General features: G+C 38.9%; 2 protein-coding genes and 1 long non-coding RNA gene across 7 annotated transcripts; 1 reads left to right on the top strand and 2 right to left on the bottom strand.

The window, feature by feature from the left end:
• Positions 1 to 2,802: 2,802 nt before the first annotated feature.
• Positions 2,803 to 16,482, bottom strand: LOC120193641 (ADP-ribosylation factor 2-B-like). Of its 5 annotated transcripts, none has more exons than XM_039196107.1 (7): positions 5,847 to 5,927; positions 5,153 to 5,313; positions 4,994 to 5,064; positions 3,540 to 3,659; positions 3,209 to 3,327; positions 3,046 to 3,127; positions 2,803 to 2,959 (listed from the first exon to the last, which is right to left on the bottom strand). In XM_039196107.1, exons 2-7 carry the CDS (start codon positions 5,298 to 5,300, stop codon positions 2,954 to 2,956), a joined length of 546 nt encoding a protein of 181 aa, XP_039052038.1. In that variant the 5' UTR covers positions 5,301 to 5,313; positions 5,847 to 5,927; the 3' UTR covers positions 2,803 to 2,953. The 5 variants fall into 5 exon arrangements, with proteins under 5 accessions (XP_039052038.1, XP_039052032.1, XP_039052018.1 ...); XM_039196101.1 differs by lacking the exons at positions 2,803 to 2,959; positions 5,847 to 5,927 and adding exons at positions 16,233 to 16,240; positions 16,470 to 16,482 and having other exon boundaries at positions 3,037 to 3,127; positions 5,153 to 5,308; XM_039196087.1 differs by lacking the exons at positions 2,803 to 2,959; positions 5,847 to 5,927 and adding exons at positions 9,539 to 9,546; positions 9,776 to 9,788 and having other exon boundaries at positions 3,037 to 3,127; positions 5,153 to 5,308.
• LOC120193677 lies at positions 3,987 to 4,473 on the top strand. Its single transcript, XR_005522876.1, has 2 exons — positions 3,987 to 4,045; positions 4,282 to 4,473. It is a non-coding gene; the product is annotated as an uncharacterized LOC120193677 (long non-coding RNA).
• Positions 6,642 to 8,221, bottom strand: LOC120193172 (WAT1-related protein At1g09380-like). Its single transcript, XM_039195751.1, has 6 exons — positions 8,145 to 8,221; positions 7,943 to 8,059; positions 7,403 to 7,658; positions 7,166 to 7,324; positions 6,909 to 7,060; positions 6,642 to 6,834 (listed from the first exon to the last, which is right to left on the bottom strand). The coding sequence occupies exons 1-6, from the start codon at positions 8,183 to 8,185 to the stop codon at positions 6,642 to 6,644; spliced, it is 918 nt and encodes a 305-aa protein (XP_039051682.1). The 5' UTR covers positions 8,186 to 8,221.
• Positions 16,483 to 17,614: the final 1,132 nt, after the last annotated feature.

Below are 17,614 nucleotides of genomic sequence, written 5' to 3'. Positions count from 1 at the left end.
CTTATTTAACTTATTGGCTACCGAAACTGGAATAGGAAATAAAGAGATAAAATACACTGGTAAATTGGCCAATACCGATCTAATCAAAGTAATTCTACCTCCAAATGATAGAAGTTTTCCTTTCTAGCTATCTAATCGAGTCCTAACTTTATTCATAATTGGTTTCCATAAAGCCATGGAATTTCGTTTGTGACCTAGCGGGAGACCCAAATATATAGTAGGGAGCACTGTCCAACCACAGTGAATGTCATCAACCCACCTTTTAATTCTATTTTCTTCCATATTGACATCGAAAAGCGTAGTCTTCTTAACATTTAGCTTCAACCCGGCAACTACTTCAAAGATTTTAAGAATTCATTTTAGATTTTTTAATCATCGTAAGATTTGATTTCGAAAAAATAAGCAAGTTGCATGCAAATTGGATATGAGACTGAACTAATCTTCCAACCCCCACGCCAACACCATTAAAAAAACAGCCTCTACCACTTAATTCAACAATCCACTAAGTGTCTCACCCACGATATTAAAGACTAACAGCGAAAGTGGACATCCTTGCCTTAAACCTCTGTAAATGGAAAAGTTATTCGATGGACATCTGTTTACCAACACTGCAATTGAAGGGGATGAAATGCAAATTCTTACTCATTTCCTCCATCTTCTACCAAAATCCATTTTATTTAAAATTAGATTCAGAAAATGCCAATCCACGGTATCACACGCTTTACTAAAATCTGCCTTGAACATGATTGCTTCCTTTTGTTCTTTAACATATCATCTATGACTTCATTCACAAGTAGAGCACAATTTGCAACCTGCTTTCCAGCAATGAATGCGAACTGATTTTCTCCAAAGACTTAGTTAAGACAACTAGCCATCATTTTGAAAAAAACGCGTGTCACAATCTTGTACAGAGGTCTCACTAGGGAAATCAGTCTAAAATCCTCCGGACAATCTGTACCAATCTTCTTCGGGATAAGAGAGATAAAGGATTGATTGAATTAAAAATCGTCGACCGTACCCCAATAGAGATCATCCAAGAATTTCATAATGTCTCCTTTAATGAACTTCTAAAACTTCTTAAAGAAGTCCAAATTGAACCCATCCAGTCCAGGCGCTCTCGATCCATCCGACGACTTAATGGTGAACCATACCTCGCTCTTAGAAAAAGGATATTCAATAAACCTTCTTGATGTAGCACTTAATATCTTGAGGGGAACATCAAACCTCCTAACAAGTAATGTCTTCACATTATTATAACCATTTTGGAAGTAATTAACAAAGGCTTGTTGGATACCTTTCTGGTTTTTTAGCACCGAGTTGTCGACCTTGAGCTTCGAAATCTGATTCATTCTTCCTCTTGACGCGAATATTAGATGGAAAAACTTGGTGTTTTTATCACCATCTTTGAACTACCGTAATCTAGATTTTTGCAGCCACTCACGTTCTTCCCGCCTCAAAACCGCCGACAACTTTGCCTTCAAAACAGCCAATTCAGATTGGATTACACCATTGTTCCCATTAGATAAACAAATATTTTCTAATGCATCAATCTTTTCTTCAATCTCTTGAATGGATTCAAGATCATTCTCGTGAATTGACATCGCCCACTCATTGGTCGTAATCTTTACCACCATTAGAATATGATCGACGCCATTGCACTGGTTAGATTCACATAATTTTTTGACTATTTCAAAGAATTCAAAGTCCTCTGCCCCAGTGGTTGAACCACTTGAAAGTCGGATGCTTTTTCTTATATTCTCTGGGGAGGATAAATTGCATAAGATGAGGGAACTTACATTCGATATCCGTTAAATTAAATTTTTGTCCAACCTGCTCACTGTTAGGGATGGCAAAAAAATCCGAATCCGACGGGGAAAACCGAAAACCGAAAACCGAATTAAACGGGTTGGGTTCGGGGATGATAAACGGGGACGGGGAAAACTCATTTATTTTAAACGGGGACGGGGACGGGTTTGGTAATCCCCGCCCCGATTACCCGCCCCGATACCCGACCCGATAAATATTAAAAATAATTATTTATATATATATATATATATATATTAATAAATTTAATTTAAATAAAAAATATATATTTAATTTAAATATATATATATATACCCGGCCCGATTCCCGGCCCAATACCGACCCAATACCCGACCCAATACCCGGCCCAATACCCGTTTATGCTAAATGGGGATACCCGTTTCCCCGCGGTTTTCTCCGATTACCCGACGTAGATCCCCGTTTAAATCCCCGTAGTTTTTTAAACGGGGACGAGTACCGATTTTTTAAACGGGGACGGGGACGGGGGACCAATACCCAGCCCGTTGCCATCCCTACTCACTGCCATATTCTTTCCACCCCTGAGGCCTGAACCACGTAAATATACTCCCCAAAATTGGGACATCAATCAAATCCCATCTTGAGATGAAATCCTCAAAAAGATGCATTGTAGCCGAGTTACCATATACCCCAGTTCTTTCTGTTTCCACTCTGACAATATTAAAATCTCCACCGACTATAATAGGAATAGCCAAATTTTCTATTACGTCATTGAGTTGATAAAAGAACTACAATCTATCACCCTGAACATTGGTTTCTTTAATTTTTGAAATGGACAGATTGTAATTGCAGGAACCTTGTTTCCTTTGGTTTTATTTTGTAAACGTTTTGGAAGTTGATATAAACAAATATTTCTGTACATTTTTGTGCCCATTTTACTATGATTCATGTACTAAAACATCTAAAATTGTTAATCAGAAACTTCATTGGTAATCGAGTATAGTAAACATAGGTTGATTACATGAGAAATCAATCTACAAGGCAGGCCAAATGCCCAGTTTCCAGCTAAGGGGAAAATATAACACAATAGGAGACATTTCCTGTAGAGCTTCAAGGAAACAGAAAATAACATCGAGTCTGCCTGAGAGATGACTGAACGTTCAACCGATCCTCAACTCTATGAAATAAGATAGAAGGAAATAAGTTACAAGAGAACAACATCCAAAATGGATTGCCATATGTTAGTTGTGAGCCTCATCCTACCTTGTTAGCTATGTTGTTGGAGAGCCAGTCAAGTCCCTCGTACAGCCCTTCGCCCGAGGTTGCACATGTACTCTGGATATACCTGTGAGAGAAGCACAAGAATGAATGATTACAAATCTGACCTAATAAATTGTGTATAAACAAACAGTCAATGATACGCTACCAGTGGCGCTGACGGAGGGAGTGGAGGCCAAGCTTATCAGTAATCTCAGCAGCATTCATAGCGTTTGGTAGATCTTGCTTGTTAGCAAACACAAGCAGCACAGCATCCCTCAGCTCATCCTACACATATGACAGCTAACATAATGATTGAAAAAGTAATCGCATGTGTATAAAATAACAAAACAGCCAACATAAACTACAGCCTCATAATTTCTTTCAGTTAAAATCCCAACACATAGTAATATCCATGTGTCAGAAGGTTAGAAGGTAATTGGAAGTGAACATAGTTGGATAATATCCATGTCAACCACACGAATAGAGCAAATTAGTACCTCATTCAGCATACGATGAAGCTCATCCCTGGCCTCAACAACACGGTCACGATCATTGCTATCGACAACGAAGATTAGCCCCTGTGTATTTTGGAAGTAGTGCCTCCACAAAGGTCGGATCTGAAAGTGCACAAAAAAGCATTCAGATCATTGCATGCTATCAAACTCAATATATTCAACCATTCATTCAAATAAATGGGAAACAAAATTATACCGTGGATAGCCTTTCCTTGTATAATCCAAAGGAAAAAAATTCAAAAGACAAGGTAACAATAAATCGATGTATTTGGTAAGTCTACAACCATTAGACTTTAGGATAAGAATTCAGCTAACAGCAGCCCTATGGCATTGATTAAAATCGAGAAACCAAATAGAATCATTGCCCTATATACCCGTTAAATCAAAATATAAAATGGTTCAGTTGTGTTGATATAGGAACATTCAATCAGAGAAAGAGTGTAAGCATATTAATGACCACCAAACAAAACTGCTATGGAAACAGACAGGTATAAATAGGTATGGAATTTTTGCCAAAGAATGAATGATCTTCCTCATTCAGTGGAGGAGAACAAAAAAAATATGGGATATGGCCATATATGTAGCTTATGAATATGTTATGTGCTGACGGAGAACAATCTAATCAGCACAGGACCGTCCATAAGCACATTAAGAACAAGGAACATACAAGATGATGAGTGTAAGCACATCAATGACCACCAAACAAAACTGCTATGGAAAACAGACAGGTGTAAAGGTAAACAGGTATGTAATATTTGCCAAAGAATGAATAGTCTTCCTCATTCAGTTAAGAGGAGAACAAAAAACATAATATGGCCATACGTGTAGCTTATGAATATGTTATGTGCTGATGGAGAACAATCTAATCAGCACAGGACCGTCCATAAGCACATTAATAACAAAGAACATGCAAGATGATGTGTGTAAGCATATCAATGACCACAAACCAAAACTGTTATGAACACAGGAAGACGGCATAAAGGTAAATAGGTATGTAATATTTGCCACAAAATGGATAGTGTTCCTCATTCAGTGAAGAGGAAAACAAAAGAACATAAAACGGCCATACATGTAGCTTATGAATATGTTATGTGCTGAAGGAAAACAATCTAATCAGCACAAGACCGTCCATAAGCACATTAATAACAAGGAACATGCATGATGATGAGTGTAAGCATATCAATGACCACAAACCAAAACTGTTATGAACACAGGCAGGCATAAAGGTAAATAGGTGTGTAATATTTGCCACAGAATGAACAGCCTTCCTCATTCAGTGAAGAAGAGAACAAAAAAACATAATGTGGACAAAGATGAAAGAGGACAACTTTCATGTGTAGCCACAAACTCGGATAGGTCCTGGAAAACAGAATAATTGTAAAAGTCTGAACATTCAAGGTTTTGTTCCACGAATTTTCAAGTATATGTCGTATTACCTTGTCCTGACCACCAACATCCCAAACAGTGAAGCTAATGTTCTTATATTCTACAGTCTCCACATTAAACCCTGCACAAGGTAGCCATAAGCATCAATATTAAATGTCAGATTATTAAAAATATATAAAGAGAACCCAAAAAATGACAAAGGGACATACCAATAGTGGGAATGGTAGTTACAATCTCGCCGAGCTTGAGCTTGTACAAGATGGTAGTCTTACCAGCAGCATCAAGACCCACCATAAGAATTCGCATCTCTTTCTTGGCGAAAAGCCGACTGAACAACTTAGCAAAAGACAGTCCCATCCTTTTTTCTTGGTTGGCAATCAGAATACATGATAAGGTCAATCGTAATTTATTCATCAAATCATTGCTATCGAAAAAGAAACAAATATCACATTTATAAAATTACGTATAACAAAATAAACCCCCACTTTTTCCATCTTAGAAATGCACGTCATTGCACAAAGTGAAAGAGATGAATAAAGTTGAAAACAATTTCTTTGAGCGAATAAACTTGTACAAGCAATGTCAATCTAAACAAACAGATCGAAACCAGCTACATTATAGTATCATAATGAATGGAATGAGCAGATCAAGGTACAAAAAAGAAGAATAGCTTCAAAATGGAAGCTAATATTAGCAGCAGCATATTAAGAAAGATCTAAGTGGAAATATAAACATAACAAAGAAAGCCCAGATCCAGATCTTGCAACAAACAGTGAAAGACCCGTCAACACAAATCAAAGCACGGACCTTTTATTAATACATATAAATCTAAAACAAAATCAAAGGAAATCAGAACGCAGAAACAAGATACTAGAAATGAGAGAACAGGGATAAGATTCATACATTGGTGAGCAACCGCAGGCTGCCCACTGCAGGGAGAAGAAACAAACGAATAGAGAAACAAAAATTGGAAGCCAATTAACGTTCAAAAAATGTAGGCCTTGCGGCTATTTATTACGCAATTGGAGGCGGGGGTGATTTCAGATTAGGTTTTTTTCTTAAACGTTGCCTTAGATTAGATTCAAACGCTGTCGTTTCATATCCTCTCTTAACCTCAAAAATTATCCTTCACAAAATAGAAATAAAAATTGTACAAATATAACATTGTTTTTCAAGGTTTTGGTGATAGCTTAATATTAATGTTAAAATAACATTAGTAATATAATATTTAAAATTTTTAATTTTATAATATATAAAATATATTATAACATTAACACACCTAGTATAACAAATAAATTTTAAAACTACAATTTTAATTTTAAAAATAATTTTTTAATTTTTTTATAATTGAATTGAAAAATATACTTTTCAACCATATTCCTTTTTCAAAAAAAAAAATCTTTTCTTATTTAAAGTAACCAAATTTGGTCAAAATACGGATACTAATAATAGTACTGATTCATAAAAAATCTTAGAGTTTAATATAATTTCAGATTTTTTATCTATTTTTCTCCCTAAGAAATTAAGGTCAACTAATAAACTTTTTGAGAAGCTTAAATATAGATTACTAATAGCTTATTTTCAAAGGAAAAAGATTATTAACAGCTAAACATACAAAGAAGTCTTTAACAACCCTGCTGAGTCAGCAGTTTTTACATTCATAGATAGTTCACAATCCGATTCCGGCCAACCACCTACTCAACCACCGAGCTGGCTTCCTTTCAGCGGCGGCTGCAACTGCAGCTCCAGGTCATTGTCTACGCCAACAGCTTTTGTGACTTCAACCTTCCCTTCTCCTCCTTTTTCACCGGCGTTCATGTGTTTCATCTCTTTATCTTTTCCCCACAGGACAGCGTACAGTCCACCGACGATCAAGAGTGACCCTATAACACTGTTTCATCATTACAGATTAATCAAACCTGATTAAGATTAATAAAAGTTTAATAGGTGCGTTCGAAAACGTACGTCCCAACGTATAATTTCTCACGAAGCAGGACCCAGCTCAGAATAGCCACGATGACAAGCAACAAAGGGCTGAACACCGATACATAGAGAGGACCCCTTATCTGTATGCACCATGACATGACACAAAACGCTACCGCATTGCATATGATTCCCTGGAAAGATATAAACCAGAAGAAAACATTATCGTCTGTTCCTGCTCAATTAGCAGATAATGTATATACATGTGTCCGATCCAAGCCCGATCGGCTATCTCTTACCGCGTAAAGAGCTGCTATAAGCCTCATGGGGGAGCTCAATGACCAAGCTGATGGTTTGTGTTCCGAAAATATGCCAATGATTGTACACTCGATGCTGGCCATGAAGCACATTATAGTGGTGCATGTGTACGGAGCTGGGAAGTTCTTGCTTGTTTGTCCCTGAAAATTATGTTAAACCTATGATTATTGTATTTGAATGAAGAGATTTTGATGAACCATGTGGGTGTTCGGCTTTACCTGGAGTATAAACCATACGGCCCAAGCGATAGCGCTGGCCATGACGAGGAAAGGACCGAGGAACGAGTTCGATCCAATAGTGCCGGAGCTGTCGTTGCTCGACATTTTATCGGCATAGTTCCAGTGGACCTTTGATTCGCCTATACCGACGATGTGTCCGTGGTAAAAAGAAAGCAGCATGGCTCCACCTACACATATTAGTGTACCTAATACCTTGGCCACCCCTGATGCCTTCTTTATTCCCACGGCTTCTTGTCTAGTAAAACGTCAAATTCAACAATTTACGAGAAGAAAGGTAAGGAGAAAAGCACATCAACGGCCTGCTGATGTGGGGGAAAAAAGAATGCTTTCTAAAAAGCAGTTAGAAGCTTCTTGGTTTGGATCCTAAAGGACTTCCGAAAAAGATGTTTTTGAATGGCAGAAACCCTCTGTATACTATTGCTTTTGGTGTCAAAAAAGTGCATTTACGCGGGCAAAAGCAATTGCTAAAACACCCCCCTTAATACATATACTGAAGAAGCCATAAAAGGCAATTGGGACCTGAAAATAGCAGCGAGGACAAAGGTGGCTGCCGGGAGTACATTGTTCAATGCACATGCAACCGTTGCAGTAGTATAGTTCAGTCCGACGAAATAAAAAATTTGGTTCACCGTCGCCCTGCATCCATCGATCCATGTTCAATTTGAAGTTAGCCATATGCCTAATGACATGCAAAAGAGAACACTAAACAGTATATACTTACCCTGTCACTGAACACAAGAAAATCTGGAAAAGAATAGGCATAGTGATTTTGGGTCTTGTTTTTCTGCATAAAAAAGAGTGAAAAAATCAAGGGTAATTCCCCACAACAATCACAAAATGGCTGTAACGTCACCATATCTGAGAAAAAGCCAACAAGACGAAATGACTTGGCAGCCATGCATGGAGTAAAATCTGCTTTTTTCAAACCAGTTGCAACTTGTAAATCAAAGAATCTATTTTAAGCAATCGATTAACTGAGCTCCCTGTGTTACTTAAACCATACGGCTTCATATATTAGAACCTTTTTTCCTCAAACATCCTTTAATTATTCTCTTTTTTCCTGATGTTTCTTAGAAACCAAACAAAAAAAACAGCACCACCACTGCATGCCGGTATATCGGTGTCTTTTGAGAGAAAACTTCAAGAAAGCTTAATCTAACAAGTTAAAATCGAAAATAAAAAACGAACCCTTCTTCAAGAAAGTAAAGCCTCAGCATGCAATGTGCAAGAAAGAACAGATAAAACCCATAACTAAGAAAAGATGGTTTCTTGATGAATAAGTTAAGACACAATTTACCGCTCCAAGAAGAAGGCTGTCGCGACCGTCTTTCGGTTGGGCCCCGGAATTGGGCTTCGACTTAGGGAAATGGATTGGAGTCGCCACCGACCACTTTAAAACGAATTTAGGTGGGTCGGACACCATCTTACCTGATCTGCATTGTACCAGAGACGTGTCGGGTTCGGGAGTCGGTTATGGTCAAGGAAGGATTAGCACCCTTGAACCGCCCTTTCGGTACCAATTAATTTATCGGTTGTCTTTAATTGCGAAAAAAAAATTTAAATTTAAATTTAAATTAAAAAAAAACTCGATTCAAATTACTTACCTTTGATTGGTTGAAATTCTTATAAAAGAGTCGAAAATGTTAGAAAAAAAATATATTAAATAAATAAAAAACGTACAAAAAATGAAAATAATAAAATAATAAATCAAAATGAAAAGGAAAAAAATGCAAAAGACGCAAACCTTTGTCCATTTTCGAAAACTCTAGCAAATATAAGGATTTTTGTTTTGGTTTACCCTTTTCTTTTTTAAAACACACAAACCCTTGCTCCAGCCTTGTATCATTGAACAGAATGCTTTTGTTTTTCTTTTTCTTTCCACGTAGTGCCATTTCCTTTTATCTCTTCTCTCATTCTCGCCGCACCTCCATCTTCCGTAGCATATCGGGGTCGTCGGAGTTAGTCACCATCACGTTTAGCGTTATTTAGTTCTTCGCTTGGCCGTGCAGTCTTTGTTAGTCTTCCATCGGTAAGTAAATTGCGCCGCCGTTCGCCATTGTTTTTGGTCGTGTGCGACGGGCTCGTGTGTATGGTGGTCGTAATGACCGGGTTGGCCTTGGAGACTTGGTCATAGATTCAAGCATCTGGAATCTACTTTGCATGGGAACCCAAAACCTTACGAGCATTAACAAGATCAGACCCATTTGCGCACAAATGAAAGAGTAATCCTCGGATATTCCCAAATTTCGAACCGTCGTAATCGATTCCAAGTCCACCTCCGATGTCAATAACCGTCATGGTCCCGAAGAATGCTCCCACTAGCAGCTTCCCTCGATCTTGGATTCACAACACCATCAAAATTTAACTTGAGCTCACCGGGGAAGAAAGACACCAAGTATTGCGTCTCCTTTGCCGACACGATACTGGGTCGTGGTTCAACGATCTAGCAGCGATGGAGGTAGCCCAGGCTCGTGCGTTTTGGATGATCGCCATTGTTGACTAGCTCTCTTGATTAAGATTAGAGCACAACGTTGTTTCCAAATGCGCCACATCATTATGCCGAACATGTATTTCCCCTGGTGGCACCCGCAAAGGCAAGAAAGAAGTAGAATCCAACAAGTGTGAGCTTGGGAGCAGACTCAGACTTGGTGATGAAGTACAATAACCCAATGTACGAAAACAAAGAAACTGCGAAGAGTTGAGAGGCAATGCTTTGTGAGTCAATATTTGGTGTCCATGGATCCACTGGAAACAAACACCCATGCACAATCCCTGTCTTCATGTTAATAAATTTTACGTCCTTGTAATTCCTGTAGTTTCTGCTTGCATTGCTTGGAATTGACGCTGGCTTGTTTCGGAGGAAGAGAAAAGATCCTGGAAATGTTGAAGTCAAAGGGAAAATATGATTGGGTGGTTTCGTGCTATGGCCGAGAGGCCACAGCACCTCTTTCTCTCTTTCTTTTTGATGCGCCCCTCGATTTTGGTTTCCCCCCCTTATTTAAAGCTAATTTCAAACACTCCAAATCCATGCCATTTGCTCCCTGATGCATGTGGTAGTGGAGTAGGTGGGTAGGTATGTAGTTGAGATAATAGTGGGGTAGTGGAGCCTGCAAAAATAATATTAATAGTATTAATAATATAATAATAATAATAATAATAATAATAATAATAATAATAATAATAATATAATATATTATTTAAGTCTGGTCAAAAACGGGTGTCTACAGCTGCCCCTCTTTGCACATTCTTGTGTTAGCAAGAATAGGGCAAAGACGAAAAAGACAACCAGTTTTTGTCTAGTGTTCTCAAATGTGATTGAGCTTCCTGGAATTGGGCCTTTGTATTCTTATCGGTTTAAAGATTTCGGCTTGAAAATTCTTCCAGAAAGCAATTTATCGCTGTCATCGAGCTGAATGAAATCGAACTCATCAGGTCTTTGGTTGGCAGATAGCCCTTCTCAACTTAAGCTATGCTGCAAATGATGTGCCTCGGAGCTGAGCGTAGTCAAACTCGAAGGTCTTTGGTTGGCAAATAGCCCTTCTTGCCTTGAGCTATGTTGCAAATGATGTACCTTGGAGCTGAGCGTAGTCGAACTCAAAGGTCTTTGGTTGGAAGATAACCCTTCTCGACTTAAGTTATGCTGCAAATGATGTGCCTTAGAGCTGAGCGTAATCGAACTCGGGGGTCTTTGGCAGATAGCCTTCTCGAGTTGGATATCCTTCGTCGTGAAGTTGAAAGTTGTTTATTGACAACCAGCGGTCCCTTCGTCGTGAAGTTGAACTTGCGTTGTCTTGAGTTCAATATCCTTTGCTATGAAGTTGAAATTGACTCTGAAATTGGGAAATTGTTTATTGACAACCAGCGGTCCCTTCGTCGTGAAGTTGAACTTGCGTTGTCTGGAGTCCAATATCCTTTGCTGTGAAGTTGAAATTGGCTCTGAAATTGAGAAGTTGTTTGTTGACAACCAGCGGTCCCTTCGTCATGAAGTTGAACTTGCGTTGTCTAGAGTCCAATATCCTTCGTTGTGAAGTTGAAATTGGCTCTGATATTGGGAAATTGTTTGTTGACAACCAGCGGTCCCTTCGTTGTGAAGTTGAACATACGTTGTCTGGAGTCCAATATCCTTCGTTGTGAAGTTGAAATTGGCTCTGATATTGGGAAATTGTTTGTTGACAACCAGCGGTCCCTTCGTCGTGAAGTTGAACATACGTTGTCTGGAGTCCAATATCCTTCGCTGTGAAGTTGAAATTGGCTCTGAAATTGAGAAGTTGTTTGTTGACAACCAGCGGTCCCTTCGTCGTGAAGTTGAACTTGCGTTGTCTGGAGTCCAATATCCTTCGTTGTGAAGTTGAAATTGGCTCTAAAATTGAGAAGTTGTTTGTTGACAACCAGCGGTCCCTTCGTCGTGAAGTTGAACTTGCGTTGTCTGGAGTCCAATATCCTTCGCTGTGAAGTTGAAATTGGCTCTGAAATTGGGCAGTTATTTTTTTTTGACAACCAGTAGTCCCTTCTTCGTGAAGTTGAACTTGTGTTGTCTCGAGTGGCATGATATCCTCCGTCGTGGAGTTGAAATCGCGGATGGCCCTTCCGTTGTGAAATTGAAACCTGGCTTGAAAGTGTTAACTAGAAACATACTGCTCATGGTTGAGTTTGTGTCGAACTGGATTTGTTTTGAACTGGTTCTCGAACCTATCTGAAATTGGTTCTAAGATGTCAAGTCGGTTGAGGTGTAGCTTTTTACTGCCGAGTTAATCAACCACCATCCTTCTTTGAAGGCGCTTGAGAATCGAGTATCCTTCAACCTAAAGTCAAAACTTGACTCTAAAAGCTGCAAAAACGTGTATGCTAAAATGATGAATGTGATGCACCTAAGTATGTTTAAGATGCATGCAATATGAATGAATTATGTGTTATCTTCTGGATGGAGTCTCGTGCTTTGTCTGTCAATCAGGTCCTTGGAATGGATCGTGCCCCATTTGCTTCCTGAGCTTTGGCTTTACAGACCTTTCATATCTGAGACTGTTCTGCTTGAAAATGTTTTTCTCCTTTTTCTTGTTTTAAGGAGAGAGACATGATAAAAATGTTGTAAAATATTGTTCGCAATTGAATCAAATTGTAAATGTGAGTTCAAAAAATATCAAAGGAATCAAGAGCTCTTTTAATGCTTTCAGAGTTACAAATCTTTGACAAATGTTCAAATGGATGAGTTGGCTTTAGGTTAGCCTCCTTTCCAAGGTTTTGGTAACCCAAAATGTCATTTTTTTTAAATATCGAAATATGCTTTGGCATTTCATTTGGGTGCGGACATAATGACGCAACTAGAATGACCAATTACTAGACATTTTATTTCGGTCCTCTGAAATCTTCCATTTGTTCAAGCTTTGTAGGCTCCTCCAACAAAGGCAGTGCGAAAAATATCGGTCTAAAAATGAAATTCTTGAGTGCTCGTGTGTAGTCGACTATAACAGGTGTTCCTTAACTCCCTTAGTCCATTTTACCGAAACTTCATGCTTAGATAAATTCGATTTAATTTGCCGTTATCTGGCTAGCTGAATCCATAAAGCCGGGGCGCTTAACCAATTGCTTTAGAGGGACAACTTATCATTATAATCATTTTTATCAAGTTAACTGAAGGGTTCATCTCATCACAAAGTCTTCGGCCTGACAAAAGTAGTGGAGCAAACACCGAATTGCCAAGTGTCCGAGCAATGTCATGGTTTGAATGACATCTATTCATAAAGCCAGGGCTTTTGAGTTTCCTCTATAACCAATTGCCTTAGTGGAATAGCTCAGCTTTACAGATTTAATTTCTTAAGATTGTTAAGAAGAACCTGTTATAGTCTAGGTGTTGTTGAAAGTAAAAAATTTCATCTTTAGAGTTCAATTTTCAAGCAACTGACCTAAACCGGATTCACCTACCCGACTCTTTCATTTGTAAAGATTCTCATCGTCATTGAATGTCTTAAATAAAAAACATAGTAATTGTCATATGCAAATGATGCCCCGTGTTGTCCGCACCTTATGAAAAGAAAAGGTTGTATTGGTTAATTGTAAGAGCAGGGTACGGTGTTTGAGGGTATATTCTGGGTAAGGTCAAGGTCCTTGTTTTAAAACATGTTACTTTGTCAAAGATCCGAAACTTTGAACCATTCACAGAGTTTCTTAATTCAAATGATATTCAAAGAATTGCAAGTTTACAAATGTGATTCATTGCTCGTCATCATTAAAGTAACATAAATTTATTTAAAAGTCCTTATAAAAACTTGAGAAAAAAATGAAAAAACAAATTCAAACAAAATGTCTCAAATGATGAAATGGTCTTCCTCACTTGGATGCCCCCAAGTTGTTGAAGTCGATCCGATTCTTGTTACGTATTTTCTGTATGATTCTCTTGATTGTGGAGTAATTCTCGATAGTGCGCCCTGGGACTCCGCTGCAATGAGCGTTCTCATCATACTACCTGGGGTATGGGGCTTCATGGATTTCTCTGGATATGGTGACACCACATGTGCGTCGAACAACTGTTGGTAAAGCTCCTTATATGTCATAGGGTCGAAGTGTTCTCATTTTTTGATGAATCATGTGAAGATAGTTAATGTGAATGTAAAGAAATGAACAAAATGCAAAATGTTTAAATGCATGAAGCATGAAATGTCCGAGGCATTGATCCGAAAAATGTGCCTATTATTCTGAATAATCCTTATTGGGTACAAAAATGTTACGTCTGAAGAGACAAAAAACTTTTTGATGGTATAGATCCCGCACAGCCTCTGGCAAGTTGATTCGTCTTCCGCTTCTTCACCGGTTGAATATCCTGTCGAACCGTTCCAGCTTCTTTGGCTAAACTTGTGCGGGTGACGAGTTACTTGCCCCAAAAAAGGTCTCGAATGACTGCATCTCCAGCCTTCACTCTATGCCGAGCTCGTTCCAAACGAAAGTGTCATTGGAGCCCTCCATCCAAAGTTTGTCGACTTGTTTCTTGAATTTATCAATAATGAGCTCCAGCTTAGCTAGGGTTTCGTCATCTTGATCTCGTAGTTTTCGAAAGGACTCTCCGGGTCAGTAACATTTTCCTCGTCTTGCCCCTGCACCCTTTGCCTCCGAGTATTCTTTGACCACGGTTGGGCTTCTGAGCTTTTTATCTTTTTGTATTATAATCCCTTTGTCCATTAATGTAGACTATTTACGTTTAACAAACACATTTTTGGTGGATCAACACCTCGTTTTAATGATGCGAATGATCAAAAAATGCAAAAGAACAGAAAATGAAAGGAGAAAAAAAAGTTAGTGAGATAAGGATAATAAAAAAATGAAAATGAAAAGTCCTACCCCACATGATATCTACCCCACATGCTTATTATTCCTACCCGGACATGATCTCTATCCCGCATGTTGATTTTGAACAAGTCCTAACCGCATAAATTTCTAGTTCACATGCTTTGAACAGAAAGTAAAGCAGGAAATAATTCCAGCATCCTAGGGTTTGAAATGAGGTTTTGGGGTAGGCTCTAACTCCTTCAAAGTCTCCCAGTTTAGGTTCTAAAACACGGTACCCGAGTTCTCCTTGCTGGTGCCCCCTTGGGCTTACCAGACCCTTAGTCCTAAACCCATCACAGGCTTGTGTAGACTAAGTTAAACTCGAGAGGAAACATTCCCTTATACCCGCACGGTGAATAAATTCACACGAAGACATAAGGTATATGAATCCCGAAGGCTACTTGCTAGGCATATGCGGTGAATAAATTCACACGAATGCGTCGCTTTCACCCCCACTTAAAACAGGTTTGGAGCTCGGGTTTAGAGCTTAGAGATGACAATTTTGAAAAAAATCTGAAATCATTAAAAAACATCAGTACAACTATTTATTTGAAACAAAATAATCAAAGATAAATAATTGGAATTGAATAAATAAATTAAAATTAAAATTTAACATTTTCACATAAAAAAAAACAACCAAAAATTAATTTCGGCCTGACTCACTTACCTGGTCCCCAGAGGAGTCGCCAAGCTGTCGCGACCGTCTTTCGGTTGGGCCCCGGAATTGGGCTTCGACTTAGGGGAATGGATTGGAGTCGCCACCGACCACTTTAAAACGAATTTAGGTGGGTCGGACACCATCTTACCTGATCTGCATTGTACCAGAGACGTGTCGGGTTCGGGAGTCGGTTATGGTCAATGAAGGATTAGCACCCTTGAACCGCCCTTTCGGTACCAATTAATTTATCGGTTGTCTTTAATTGCGAAAAAAAAATTTAAATTTAAATTTAAATTAAAAAAAACTCGATTCAAATTACTTACCTTTGATTGGTTGAAATTCTTATAAAAGAGTCGAAAATGTTAGAAAAAAAATATATTAAATAAATAAAAAACGTACAAAAAATGAAAATAATAAAATAATAAATCAAAATGAAAAGGAAAAAAATGCAAAAGACGCAAACCTTTGTCCATTTTCGAAAACTCTAGCAAATATAAGGATTTCTGTTTTGGTTTACCCTTTTCTTTTTTAAAACACTCAAACCCTTGCTCCAGCCTTGTATCATTGAACAGAATGCTTTTGTTTTTCTTTTTCTTTCCACGTAGTGCCATTTCCTTTTATCTCTTCTCTCATTCTCGCCGCACCTCCATCTTCCGTAGCATATCGGGGTCGTCGGAGTTAGTCACCATCACGTTTAGCGTTATTTAGTTCTTCGCTTGGCCGTGCAGTCTTTGTTAGTCTTCCATCGGTAAGTAAATTGCGTCGCCGTTCGCCATTGTTTTTGGTCGTGTGCGACGGGCTCGTGTGTATGGTGGTCGTAATGACCGGGTTGGCCTTGGAGACTTGGTCATAGATTCAAGCATCTGGAATCTACTTTGCATGGGAACCCAGAACCTTACGAGCATTAACAAGATCAGACCCATTTGCGCACAAATGAAAGAGTAATCCTCGGATATTCCCAAATTTCGAACCGTCGTAATCGATTCCAAGTCCACCTCCGATGTCAATAACCGTCATGGTCCCGAAGAATGCTCCCACCAGCAGCTTCCCTCGATCTTGGATTCACAACACCATCAAAATTTAACTTGAGCTCACCGGGGAAGAAAGACACCAAGTATTGCGTCTCCTTTGCCGACACGATACTGGGTCATGGTTCAACGATCTAGCAGCGATGGAGGTAGCCCAGGCTCGTGCGTTTTGGATGATCGCCATTGTTGACTAGCTCTCTTGATTAAGATTAGAGCACAACGTTGTTTCCAAATGCGCCACATCATTATGCCGAACATGTATTTCCCCTGGTGGCACCCGCAAAGGCAAGCAAGAAGTAGAATCCAACAAGTGTGAGCTTGGGAGCAGACTCAGACTTGGTGATGAAGTACAATAACCCAATGTACGAAAACAAAGAAACTGCGAAGAGTTGAGAGGCAATGCTTTGTGAGTCAATATTTGGTGTCCATGGATCCACTGGAAACAAACACCCATGCACAATCCCTGTCTTCATGTTAATAAATTTTACGTCCTTGTAATTCCTGTAGTTTCTGCTTGCATTGCTTGGAATTGACGCTGGCTTGTTTCGGAGGAAGAGAAAAGATCCTGGAAATGTTGAAGTCAAAGGGAAAATATGATTGGGTGGTTTCGTGCTATGGCCGAGAGGCCACAGCACCTCTTTCTCTCTTTCTTTTTGATGCGCCCCTCGATTTTGGTTTCCCCCCTTATTTAAAGCTAATTTCAAACACTCCAAATCCATGCCATTTGCTCCCTGATGCATGTGGTAGTGGAGTAGGTGGGTAGGTGTGTAGTTGAGATAATAGTGGGGTAGTGGAGCCTGCAAAATAATATTAATAGTATTAATATAATAATAATAATAAGTAATTATAATAATAATAATAATAATAATAATATATTATTTAAGTCCGGTCAAAAACGGGTGTCTACAAAGGCCAAAGGAGCAATGGCGAGGGTGGCAAAGATTTGACGGTAAGCAACGAGAACAAGGGGTTTCATTCCAGATTCCAAGGCCAGTTTTGACGTAATGTTCATGCCCGCATACCCTACTTGCAGTAGAACATTGGCCACTAAAGGCATGAAATCATCCAACATTGTTTCTTTAATTCTCTTCACGTATCACCACCTCAGAGACTTAAAGAAAGCAAGCTAGACTTGGCGAGAAAAAGAAAAAACCATATAATGTGAGAAGAAGCAACGGAAATCTCCCA

The sequence above is a fragment of the Hibiscus syriacus genome, unplaced genomic scaffold, assembly GCF_006381635.1.
Source record: "Hibiscus syriacus cultivar Baekdansim isolate YM2019G1 unplaced genomic scaffold, ASM638163v2 tig00004355_pilon, whole genome shotgun sequence".
Classification (NCBI taxonomy): Eukaryota; Viridiplantae; Streptophyta; class Magnoliopsida; order Malvales; family Malvaceae; genus Hibiscus; species Hibiscus syriacus.
Note: the sequence above shows the minus strand (reverse complement) of the source record. Positions and strands in the feature narration are given on the sequence as shown.